The 13,790-nt window shown below is 36.2% G+C and overlaps 1 protein-coding gene across 6 annotated transcripts in view; it reads right to left on the minus strand.

Moving 5' to 3' along the window:
• Nucleotides 1-13,790, minus strand: part of ssh (Protein phosphatase Slingshot) — a 171,612-nt gene that overhangs the window by 64,696 nt on the left and 93,126 nt on the right. For 2 of the 6 annotated variants that reach the window (XM_046626764.2, XM_046626762.2), the window contains exon 3: nt 4,972-5,028. The exons of the other annotated variants lie outside the window; for them this stretch is intronic. In XM_046626764.2, coding sequence (XP_046482720.1) covers nt 4,972-5,028 — 57 coding nt within the window. The remainder of the gene's footprint in view (nt 1-4,971; nt 5,029-13,790) is intronic. 6 annotated transcript variants of the gene reach the window in all.

A 13,790-nucleotide genomic window follows, 5' to 3' on the forward strand; every position in this document is an offset into this window, starting at 1 on the left:
GAAACATTGGGGACAAAAATCACTATTTTCGTAATTTTAGATTTTGAAGGAACTAACTAAGATTTCGAAATACGAGTAAGTTTTGCTATTTACAAGTAAGTTTGATATAGACATTGAGAAATAGAAACATAATGTGAGCTTTGTAAATTTATCGATAGATCTGTACCAATTCGATGTTTTGAGGAGATATTCATTGAATAAAATTCGATTAAACTGACTTTATAGTTTTTTACTTTTCGAACTCTATTTTTCAAGTATCATTTTCGTCGATGATAAAATACGTTTAAAAAAAATTATTCTAAAACGCAATTGGTTAAATAAATAAATAAATAAATAAATAAATAAATCGAAATATGTCGATGACGCCACAGGTGGTAAATGACAAATATCACCAAATTATTTGCACCAAAATTCTGGTGATCGGGTATGGATTTGGAAAAGTTCCAAGTCGGGTATTATCCGTCCGCATTGCAGGCATTTTGTTATGAAAATAGGGAAGGTTGAAGAGGATTAGAACTGGTATTAGCGCGGGATATTGTACCTGACAAGAATAATAATCGATTATAAATCTCGTAGACGAAATCTTTATATTCGAATGCTGAAACACAAGATCGCTAGCCAAGACACCTGTTGCTTGGCTTCAGGATTATTGTAATGAGAATATAAATATATATTTCAAATGAATTTTCGTTACTACAATCAAGACTATGTAGATATAAATTTTCCGATATATTATTTGAAATGAAAGCGAGTCAAACATTTTATTTCTATTTATACAGTTTTTTTTTTGGAAATTGAAATGAATTATCGAAATAACAATCGCATCTTTTCTACCAAGATTTCATTCATTTTGCCAAATTTTGAAAGCACTTGACCATACTTTAAACGCTTGAGTTTCAAACTTGAGTTTCAAAGCAAAAATGTCGATTCGTAGTTCAAATTTTCATTTGGCAAACGTAGATCCAAGTGACGAGACAAGAATGCAACCTCCACTGCAGTTTACTGCACCCACCTACGTTTCAAAGTCGTTAAATTTTCACAACCATGAGACGACTGATTCGGTAAGAAGGTTTTACTTCTCTCTGCTTGATACCGTAAGTACTGATCACATGCTTTGCGAAATGATTGAATTTCCAAATATAATATATCAGGTATTGCTGTACGTAATAAAAAATCGAAAACGACGGGATACCAAAAATTTGGTGACTGGCCGTATTGAAAAACTAAGATTAATTCAGAGTTGAGAAGATCGGTTGATTCGATTGGCTGAAATTCGAAACTCATTTTATCACGATACGTTATCTTCAATTTCAATGAAAAAACTACTCAATTATACGCGCAATGATTAACTCCGCATAAATTATAACCATGCGAAAAAGAGAGAGACATTTATTCACCTATTTTATATATTTTTTTTTTTTATATATTTCGAAAACTTTACAGCGTATTTCTTTGCGGTTTTTTGCTGGTTTTTTGCTATTTCTAATAGTATACGAATAGGTTTTCAATACTCGAGAGTAATTGTTACGATGCAATGTAAATTATTATTGATAGAAACAAATTGATTGAAAAAAATTGTGAAAATTGAAGAAATAATTTGTTTCCGAGAAAATTATCCCTCTATACCTACGTATACGTGTTTTGCATGAATGACAAGTTATTTGGGTCACTGATTGCGAATCTGAAATCGGATATAAAAAATTCAAGATGGCGGATCCAATATGGCGGGCCAAAGTTTCAAATTCGATCGAATCCGAAGGAAAAATTTTATACAGGGGTTTTTGGGGTCACTGATTACAAATCTGAAATAACATTTCGAAAATTCACCATGGCGAATCCAATCAACGATCCCGAAAACCCCTCCATAGAATTTTTTAACCACATTCTATCAAATTCGAAAATTTCGTCCGCCATGTTGTATTCACTATACTGGATCCGCCATCTTGAATTTTTGAAATATCATTTCAGATTTCTAATCAGCGACCTCAAAAACCATAAAATACTATCTTGTTATGAAAATTGATTCTGTAAAATAACGTGTGACTCAAAGGGTTAAATTCGTATATTGTTTATTCTACGACGATACCGTCAAAGCTTGAAATTCATACGAGAATACCGCAAACAAACGGAAACCACCGGCTGGACGTTCCATCTTCTAAATCGGGATAATCGACCTGTAAAAAGCGTTTTAATGGCAAGAAACGGAATAAATTTCGTCGAGTTTTTCGGTCGTCTGGCGAAGAACGAGGAATGGGAAGCGAGGATTTACCGTCCGGTGTCATTAACTCGCGTGGGTGTGAGCCAGATTGAGAGACAATAGATTAGGTTAGGTTAGGTTAGCATAAACGTGAACTGTGCTAACTTACCGTACGGTGTGATACGCTTTACGCCAACGAGCTAAGCAGAGGACGGACGATGTTGTGCTGACCTTGCTTAACCCATAAACCATAGTCTTAACCACATAGATCATGACTCTATCAGAGCTGAACTTGGAGTTTCCCTTTTCAAACCCACCATTATAAACGCACGTTGCTTTTGGAGCGGAAGAAAATTTTTTAGAGCGCGTCGCAAAAATGACAAAAGGTGTCGAAAGAAAAAACTGAAATTCAACAATTAAGAACTTGGGGAGATCTGATTTTTCACTGATATGATATTTACGATGGTTGCCCAAAAAGGGGGGAAGGGGTGTTTTTTTTTTTTTTTTTTTTTTTTAATAGAACTCCGATGGGTTTGGTTTTGAACCTTTTTTCGAAAACAATCATTCACTTTTTCAAAGTGCGTTAGAATATCAATTGAGTTCGTAATTTTTTCCTCTTCCGACCGACTTTTTTTTTTTTTATTAAACCAACAATCACCGAACGATCGTAAAGTCGGTAAGGTTTCTTCCCCCCCCCCCCCCCCCCCCCCCCCCCCCCCCCCTCTCGTATTAAGAATATTTAAGAGAAATAATTTTTTTCGCACCCAATGATCAGAAATCAAAAAGTCTCAATCCGATTGGCTATTGGAGATAAATTTTCGAGAAGCTTTTTTTTTTACTTTGATCGGAATCACGGATATAAAACGCAATAGGTAAAACTTTTTTTTCTAGTAAAATATTTTTTTTGAACACGGTTGAAAGTCTGTCATAAGGATCTTGCAGCTTGCAATGAAAAAAAAAAAAAAAAAGCAGTGTAAGATAAATTCCAAACACGTGTCAATTGATAATGAAATTACAACGAAGAGTTTTTCAAAATCATTCGAAACTGTACGTTACACGGTGTAACGGAATGTGAGGGGAAAAAAAAAAAGAAGAAAAAAAAAAAAAATTTACCAACTTTTGGAAAAGCAATTTGTTTCGTAAATAAAAGTCAACCCATGAGTAAATAACTAACGGCTTTTACAAACTGGTTCTCGATATAACGTAACAATGAATAATAAAATGTAAAAAAACGTCATATTCTCCTCTCTCTCTCCCTCCCTCCCTCCCTCCCTCCCTCCCTCCCTCCCTCCCTCCCTCCCTCCCTCCCTCCCTCCCTCCCTCCCTCCCTCCCTCCCTCCCTCCCTCCCTCTCTCTCTTCTCTTCCTCTTCGCACGTAACGCGATTATAGCTTGAGGTCGGTTTCACTTGAACTTTGCTTAATATTTATGGCTCGCCCTTTCAACATTCAACCATGCGCGCGTATACAACACACGACATTTTCAAACGGCCTTTGGGTATCAAACAGAAACGCGTGGGCATGCCCAAGTATTTTACCCATCTGTATCCCCCATGTAGCAGCTAGTTTCGTAAAAACGACGCAATTTTATCCAGGCGTTGCAAATTGGTTTTCGAAACAAAAGAAAAATATACATCTCGATGAAAGTCGCGTAAAGAAAAAAATAAATTTCAGTAGTTAATTTTCGTCAGCAGAAGTGAAACAAAAATCAAGAGTCGTCTTCTTGGAGAGTAAAAAATTTTTTAACAGTAAAAATCATCTCCGTGATTAGATTAGATTTTTTTTTTTTTTTTTTTTTTTTGTTTTGCGATATAATGTCAGATCCACCGCAGTGCGATAAAGGGATCAATCGTTGTATTCGGAAACAAAGTTTTACACGATACACGTGAATTAAATGTTCGAGAAATCAGAAGGAGGGGAGAAAAAAAACTCCGGCAAAGAACTTTAGCACGTAAATATAAGTAATAGAAGCCTAATTCCGAATTATTTTGGTGGCGAAACTTGAAGTAAAAAAATCGAACTTTGAAGAAACGACAAAGTTTCGAATTGTCGGAAACACGACGGCTCAAGATTCCGAAATGCAAGATTCGGAAAATTATAGTTTCGATAGAGTAAAATGCCGAAAATTAAAATATGCTCGCACGGCATCGTTTACTCAACGAGTGGGTGGAAAAAGTAAAAAAAAATCCGAAAATCAGAATGACCAGGATTTCGAACGTAAAAATATCGAAAATCCAAAACAAAGAAATATATCAAAGTGGTGAAATTTCACCGAGTCAGAAATTCGATGTTTTAGATTTGAAAACTTTCTCATTTTCACACTTTCAAAACTTAAATTTGTCGGCGTTACGTCTTTTCGGCATTTTGTCCTTTGGAATTTTGCACTTTCGGTACTTTGATGTATCGCCAAAGTTTGATTCGTTTACCTTGAGTTTCACCACGAGAAAATTCGGAATTTGGCGTTTTGGGAACTTCAACCCTGCCCCGTTAGAGCTCGATGAAAATTAAATTAGACGGGATGACTGGGTTGAAACGCTTAGTTCTTCTAACGGCTCCTCCTTGCGGGGGATAAGAAAAGCTGGAGAAGAAGAGACGAGGTAGAACTGCGAGTCAAGGGTGACGGACTGAAACCACGTATAACAAAAACCAGAGGTGTAACTTTGCGGCGTCAGCATTGTAGCCGAAAAAAGCTTCGCGTCACCCTTTCAAAACAGGTGGAAAAGATGAAAATTAAAAGTCACTCCAGCGTTTCAAATCGTTCAATTCAAATACTCACTCTCCGTAATGTACGAATCTACGACATCTTAGACACATTTCCCAGTCCAATGCATACCTGAAACAAAAAATGAAAGATATTATTTAGTTTACGCGCGTTGAATGGTAAGAACTGAATGTTTTTCCATTTTTATTTATTTATTTATTTATTTTTTTTTCTTCTACTTCTAGGGTGGAAATATTATTATCCAATCCATTTGTCAAAATAACATTCTGACTCGGTGAATCGTGATTCGAAAAAATAAGGTGATAACAGAAATGCGACATTGACATAACATCCGTTTTTACGATTAGCCAAGTTTATGCAGCTCGATTATATAACTTCTTCGTAATTAGAAACTTGACGCGAATCGCGAAACCGACGTTTCATTAGTCAGCAACTGTATTACGATTTACAATCGGTACGGTATTATTGTAGAAAAACAAAAAAAAAACAAGTTGCAGTAAGTAAGTTGCTGGTCGCAAGTTTACATCTCTTCCAATTTGCCACCATAGCCGGGTATTTATGGTTTTAGCATACATATGATAAGGTACCTAATAAATGTACGAGGGATAACGGGGAAAGAAATTTTTTCACCGATTTCTCAACGCCCAAATGAAATTTAGCGAAATTTACACCGTCCGCAATACGTGTGTAATAAAAGTCTACACACGCAATTATAATTTTATCATCATAATTTCCATATTATAAACGAAAATACTGAGAAATTTGCCAGCAAACTATGCATATATATACATATACATACGTATAATTATAGCCAAGTTGAAAACTTGTCTGTTCCAACAATTGGGTTACCTAACAAAAGAAAAAAAAAAAGCATAAAATATTTGCAACCCGATCGAATAAAAAAAGAATCGCTGATGTTATAGTACTCGTATATTGTATAATAAAATTAAATACAATCTGTATAAAATATGATTACAAATGAAAATATAGTTATAGGCATAATACCGTGAACAATGCAAATAATTCCACCTTGCGAAAATTTTGTTCTAGATTTCATTTGCGTTGAAACATCAGTGACGAACAACAATACGAGGTGCAATAAAAAAAAAAAAAAAAAAACATTCGCAACGTCATTTTAAACCGGGTAAATAAACGCGAAGGTAAACAATTTGTAATATCTGCGTTGGGTTAGGCAAAATGAATCGCATCAATATACGTAAATTAATTGTCAACGAGTAATTCCCAGCAACGATTTCGAATCGTTTCTCTTTCTCTTTCCCTCTCATTCTCTCTGTCTACACCTGCAATGTGTAAATATTTATTTAACACGAGTACGAACGAATTACGACATCGAGCCGATCCCGGAGCAAAGCTATATAAATTATATGCGTATGCATACGCAATTGCACACACAAGCACCGCTTCGTAAGAATTTAAACGTGAATTTGCAGGTTTTGTGCATATTATCTTACGTTATATATGAAAATAATATTTGGTCGGGTGTATATTAACTCTGAAATTTTGTTAACGGGACGAAATATTTTCATCGTATAAACAGACGGACAATTTTCGAACGGGATAATAGAAATCCAAATTTCGATGCCACGTGAATTTATAATTAGGTACTTATTAAATTCAATGGTAATTGATTTTATTAAAAATTGTGAAAATTGTGCTCGCGTCGTTGTTTTGCGTGTTAAAATCCCAGACCGTTAGCCATAATGCGACAATAGGTATAAAGTAACATAATTTAATGTTCAACCTGCGGACTTCCGTCATACATATATACGTATAATAGACGGTATTGTAAATGATATAAAAAGTTTTGTGGGCGAGTGTATAATACCTATTCGGTGTAGTCGAGTTCACGTCCCAGGATTTTAAGCTTTCTTTGACCGTTCGGCATGATTTGATATTCAAACAACAGTCGAATGAACGTATCGATTTTCGGACGTAATTTAATTACAGATACAAGTTTATTCTACGTATACGTGCTTTTCTCTTTTTATTATACCAGTTTTAATAATTCAAATACCGATTGAATTAACATTTTAATTCATTGTGTTTGTAATAGAAGGCGAAAAACGGGGAATAAATTATAAACGTGGACGCGTATTATTATTCACGCGTCGATGCTTTCACGCGGTCCATTAAGCAAATCGAATAGAAAAATTAATTCCTAGTGGTTTGAGACTATTTCCTGTCTCCTTATATCGAAGTTTTCTTTCGCACCAAACGATTTATAACACGAAACGTGTTTTTACGGCCGATGGATTCCTCGTCAAGAAAAAGCACGCACCTAAAGATAACGAAAAGCAAAAACATTTTTGACAACTTTTTTTGTATTTAATTTTTTTTTTTTTTTTTTTTTTCGAAAAACATCATGTACTTTTTTCATTTACAAGTAATTGTACGAGTTTGATTTTAAATTAATTGAAATTAACCGTGTGGAATTTATTTACGGATTGACGGATGATGTTTTCGATAAAATAAATTTGACACCGAAAATAACGGTCGAAATTCATCCGGATTTTTCTTTACCTAAGCGTACGAACGTTTAGCGCCATTCTTGCACGTATTTCGTAATCAAAGACTGACCGACCGAGTTGCTGACTGACTAACGACATCGCAATTTATTCTCATAACACGAAATGAACGAACGAACGTTCCTTAAAATTATGAGCGACATCAAAGAGACGGGAAATTGTCAACATTGAGTACACTTGACAAATCACGCCAGAAATGACGTCGTCGTCGTTTCGACTTGGGATGAAACTGTATCATCGCATGAGATCTTCGAGTCTTTCGCGCGATTTCCGTTTCATCGGAAATATTGTAAGAGCAAAAAAAAAAAGACAACGAGCGGAGAGAATGAGAGGAGTGGAGGTAAAAACGTTCGAAGAAAACGACCAACGGGTGATCAAAGATACACTGAACCCCATTCAAACCTTCGTTGTTCACTAATAATAACCGCAGGCCGTAAAATTTGCGCCTTACGTACTGAACTCCGTGCAGCTGTACGATATTTTGCGCAGATTTATGCAAAAACAAATAGCTGAAAATTGCGTTGCCACGAGGGGTTATTCATTTGTTGTATTAATCACGAACCACTTGGGAAATCAGTCACTTTAAAATCGCATGAAATCTCTTGAAGTCGCATGAACTCGCATGAGATACCTTGAAGTCCCATGAAATCGCATGAAATCGCATGAAAACCCTTGAAGTCGCATGAAATCGCAAGAAATCTTATATTATCACTTAAAGTAGCATGAAGTCACTTAGAATCGTATGAGATCCGTTGAAATTGCGTGAAATCCTATGAAATCGCCCATGTAATTACTTGTTGAAATCACAAGCCACTTTGGAAAGCAATCACTTAAAATCACGCATAATCACTTAATATCAATTTAAATCGTTTGAAATCGCATGAAATCCCTTGAAGTCGCATGAAATCGCAAGAAATCTTATATTATCACTTAAAGTAGCATGAAGTCACTTAAAATAGTGTGAAATCTTTTGAAATTGCGTGAAATCCTATGAAATTGCACGTGTAATTACTTGTTTGAATGACAAACCACTTTGGAAAGGAGTCACTTTAGAATTGCGCGAAGTCACATAAAATCACGTATAATCACTAAAAATCGATTTAAATCGTTTGAAATCGCTGGAAATAGCATAAAATCGTATGCGATCGCATGAAATCATATCAGATCCCTTAAAATCACATGAAATCGGGTGAAACCGCATGAAATGAATTCTCTTGGAATCGTAGGAGATCTTTTGAAATCAGATAAATCTAATAAAACCGCCCATGTAATTACTTGTTGAAATCGCAAACCACTTTGGACAGCAGTTGCTTTAAAATCGTTTGAAATCACTTTAATCAAGATGAAATCGGCTTGAAATCATTGCAACCGCTCGTCACCCGATCTATGAATGAAATATCCCATCGCGTCAACCTTGAGGAAGGTAAGGTATTAAACAACTTGCTGCTAATATTGTGAGGATAAAAAGTGAGCGGAAATACCTACGTCCTGAAGTTATTCTTCCTGCAGGATCGAGGCGAACTGCACACATCCTGTTAGACGCGTCCAGCGCAAAAACAGGAAACCGAGGCTACCCGCCAGGGCAGTAATACGAGGTAAGTTAATAAAAACTGACTCGATCTTCGCACGAATGATAATCTCGGTCGTGTTTGAACGTTTATACTATAAACCATCTGACCGCACGTACGATGTGTGATAACGATGCGACGATGGAATAACATACGTCGTACAAACGAACAAATTTTTCAGCAAAATGTTGGGGATGAAACAAGAACGGATGTTTCTTTGCAATATTCACAGCGATTTTATGAAATTTATGCAAATAATACACTTTTTACAATTTCTAACGACGTTTCAGACTTCACTGATTAAACGGAACAGGGAAAAAGCGATAAACGAGTCGGTTATTTCGGATCTTTATTTAAGACTGGCCAGTTTGGAGTTGATTCAGTTCTTCCAAGTAATACGTGTTCAATTTGTCGATGAAGAGGAATGTTAAATTATCGTTCTTAGACCTGATAGTACTTAACAGCATACGGAAAAGTTAGTTAACGTGTACCTACAAGAATCCTTGCGTTGCGGTCATGTGAAAAGTCTGAAATTCCCCGATGAAAAAAAAAAGAAAGATATATTCTGTAAAAAGCAAAAAATTTTATTAACAATGAGCAATCCACAAATGGAGCTTTTAAGTTCGATACATGTTTTCTTTCCAACAGAATCTACATATATTTCTTTGCGAATCCTGCAAAAGTTTAGGAAATGAGAAGTCTTCTTTTTTTTCTTTTTTGCTCCAGGGAAGAATGTTTCAAAGCCTGGTCGACTTTTTACGACGCCAGATACGATGGGGGATAACGGGAGGGAAAGAAACGAAGAATCCCTCACCGCGTTTCTTTCGTCTCGTATCTCTCCGTGCATTACCGACATCCATACCTTTGATTTACATTTTATTAGTGATTTTCAAGGTAGGTATAGAAATAAGGCCGCAGCTTATATAGGCAATCCGCCTAAGGCGAAACGGAAGTAAGACGTAAAGGTCAGGCAAATGATCAGAGAGTCGAATGGTTCGGCCAATTTGGGCACAGCTTAACGATCCCTCTTCATTACTATTCATTATTACACGGTAGGTATCTCAAACATACATCTGTATGCATTATACTCACTTTCTAAACTATCATCTCGTTCAGTTCGTACATTTCTCTCTCGCGAGATAATTTCACCTTTTGCGTTTAGGTTAAATTTTCGCGTTTTCTTTCTCCTTACTCGTCGTCTTAATCCTTACTAGTCGATTTTTCAATTTCAGACCAATCGCAGTGAGAAACAAGAAATTGAGAAGGAAACAAGAATAGATTACAATTATCCTAGATCCTTTACCCTGGATCACCTGCACTTGCATCTAGTTAGAGACAGGGACTGACTTTACGAAACAAGAAGAGTTTCCTGCAGTTAGTGTCCGAGACGCGACTTTACGGCCATAACGCGGCTGCGAGTCTTCCTTTGCGTCTTCTTCGTTAGCGAAGAGAACCAAGGGGATCGGGAGGAGCAATTTAAACAGATAGGCTAAACGTATATTATATACATACATATATACAGCTAACTAACGCGAGCTCGATGATGATTGCACAGTCGATCCATTCAGCGAATAAAGTTAAAGAGAAGGAGAGAATCAGAGAAGTAGAGAAAATTTCTCTCTCTAACTCTCCGTCCGTCTTCCTATACCTATCTCTCTTTCTCTGCTGCAGGTAATTGCCGTGAGAAATCGGTTATCGCCTCGGGAGTTAAAAATTAACAACGATGATTAGTCCCATTGACTTGTCTCAACCATAAAGCAATGTTTGATGTAGGAAAAAAATTAACTTCGATTCATGACCCTAGTTTATTTAAAACACTGTGCAATCCATTAACAACTGAACAATCATTTTTTGATAACTCGTATAATTTCTATATAGATATTCGAATGTTTTTCCTGTACAGGTTAATAAATATTCGTTGGTTGTAAAAGATTAATTAACTGTATAGAAAACGAATTCAAGTTATTAAATTTAACAAGTTGTCGAACGAAAATATCGAATCCAATCAAATCACAAGCGCGACGATTTGAATAAAATTTTCTTGAACATTCGAGTGAATTTTATTTGAACAAATTACAAATTTAACGACAAGTTTAGACGTGAGTGAGAAACGTTTCGAAGAATAGAAAATCCCAGTGTTTCTCTGACATATTTGCGTGAATGGCAATTTCGTGCAATTAACTAGATGATTTTTAAAACTCTAAAATACATGGATAAAAAAGTAAAATCTAACTACATTGTCTAAAGCATAAACGCAATTGCGATGCGATAATTGAACCGAGAACGCAGGTGTAACAAATTACACTCTACGGACAACGATAAAAAAAAGTATTCAAAATAATATATAAAATATAATATACAGTGGATAAAGTTTCTTTCTCCTTATCACTCAATTCCGCGTGTAACAAGTGCGAGGAATGCGAGACGAGGACAAAGAGAGATCAAAGATATAACAGAAGCAGAGCTAGTCCGATTAACCTGGTATACGTTACGAATTACGATGCGTCCGTAATTCGCGGTAAGATTGCAATTAATTAACCAACTCGCGACTCGGCAAGTTCTCTTAATTGCGAATCAAGCCGATGATTGTATCCAACCATTCCGACCATGTGGACCGATATCCGATCTGCCTCTACAACTGTCAACTGCGGAAACGATCCATATCGTGTACGTTTCCTGCTTATTTTCTTTGTCTCTCTTTATTGTCTCTCACGTTCCTTTTTTTTTCTAGTTTTTTTCGATTACACCGTACATCCGATAAAACAATATTTGCCAATAAATGTAGGCGGGTATACACGTGTTGCAACACGATAAGGACGTATTGAAACAGATGTAAGAAAAATGCAGAATGCGATAAGGAAACAATGCAATTTATAACGGTATCAAAATGGTGCACGCGTGAGACACAATATATGTACGTATATATAATAACAACTGAGTGTTTCTTCGTGTTTATTTTTTTTCAAACTTTAACGTTTCTTCAATAATTTTTGAGACGGCAAAAATGCTGGCTTGCTACGGAACGAGAAGTGAAGAAACGGTCAGATTTTTGCGCATAAAGAAGATTTCCTGTAAGTATAATCGTTACTTCCTGAAGCAGAGCGAACAAACAACCGTGAGATGAATGAATGACGCCTATTTCCTACCCGACTAATAGAAAAACAAAACATCCGAGAAACTTTCACGAGGAAACGAATTTCCTGCGCATACAACAAGCAACGAGTAAAATTTTCCATTGCCATTATTACATAGGTTTGCGGGGTTTTTTTTATAGCGATTTTTCCCCTCCGACCGCGAAAGCGATGACTCATTCACGATGGTGGCGGTGATAGTGATGATGATGATGATGATGATGATGATGATAACGATGATAATGAAGCTGACAAAGATAATGAAGCTGACAATGGTGATGACGATGATGCCAATAACGCTGATAATGATATTGATGATGACGATGACGATGACGATGACGATGATGATGATGATAACGATGCCAATAACGCTGATAATGATATTGATGATGACGATGACGATGACGATGATGATAACGATGCCAATAACGCTGATAATGATATTCATGATGACGATGACGATGACGATGACGATGATAACGATGATAATAAAGCTGACAATGATGATGACGATGATGCCAATAACGCTGATAATGATATTGATGATGACGATGACGATGACGATGATGATAACGATGATAATGAAGCTGACAATGATGATGACGATGATGCCAATAACGCTGATAATGATATTGATGATGACGATGACGATGACGATGACGATGACGATGACGATGATGACGATGACGGTGGTGGTGGTGATGATAATAATCATTTTGATTATGGTGATGATAGTGATGATAATGATGGTCACGGTCATGGTCATGGTGATGATAGCGATGATGAATAAAAGGGTTCGCCGACGCGCATTGTTATCGCAGATCGCATAGTTATCGGTATGTACGTATGTATGCACATTGTACATATGTGTGTACGTACGTACGTGTATATTTTGCATACGCAGATGTATCGTGGCAAATTTGTCGGTACATAGCGAGGAGGATCACCATGCATGATCGCGACACGTGCCCATCTTCTTCTCGTCAACTTTTACGCACGTGTACTGTAACAGCTCTTACAGGCATATCGTTCTTATCTCGCGTAAGCATGTACGTACATATATATACCTAAGCTCCGTATAAGTATGGAGTACTTCGCATCGTTAAGTCTAGTCGATGTGCGAGTGTTTCCGTTGGGAACTGTTATCGTAAGACCATCATTGCGTAACACGCCGCACAGACTTTTCTGTACCGACATGATCTTCATAGATGTGATTCACAAGCTTTTCCGCTGTATCTGTAATATTTACTTCTTTTTCTTTCTAACACGTCAGTTTATACTTTTATTTCATTTATTTTTTTTATCACATCAAGTCTAATTCTTCATAAATAATCTGTAAAGAATCCGTATAATTATGTATTCAATGATTTACATCTTTTGATACTAACTGGTTTTAGTGACTTTCAAGCGTAACGTTAGTCAAAATTCCTATACATTTCCAAAATTTTTGTACTCGAAACAATTCCATTTAGAGGTGCTCATTTCGACAAAAAACATGATTGTTTGGTTGTTTTGTTAACAATTAATACAAATGTTTGAAACAAATCAGTATTTTTATGGGTGATAAGAAATCTGGCCGGAAAAAAGTGCCCGAAATTGCGTAAGTTCTGTTTGTGAAGTGATGATAA

This window comes from Neodiprion pinetum, chromosome 5 (genome assembly GCF_021155775.2).
Source record: "Neodiprion pinetum isolate iyNeoPine1 chromosome 5, iyNeoPine1.2, whole genome shotgun sequence".
Classification (NCBI taxonomy): domain Eukaryota; kingdom Metazoa; phylum Arthropoda; class Insecta; order Hymenoptera; family Diprionidae; genus Neodiprion; species Neodiprion pinetum.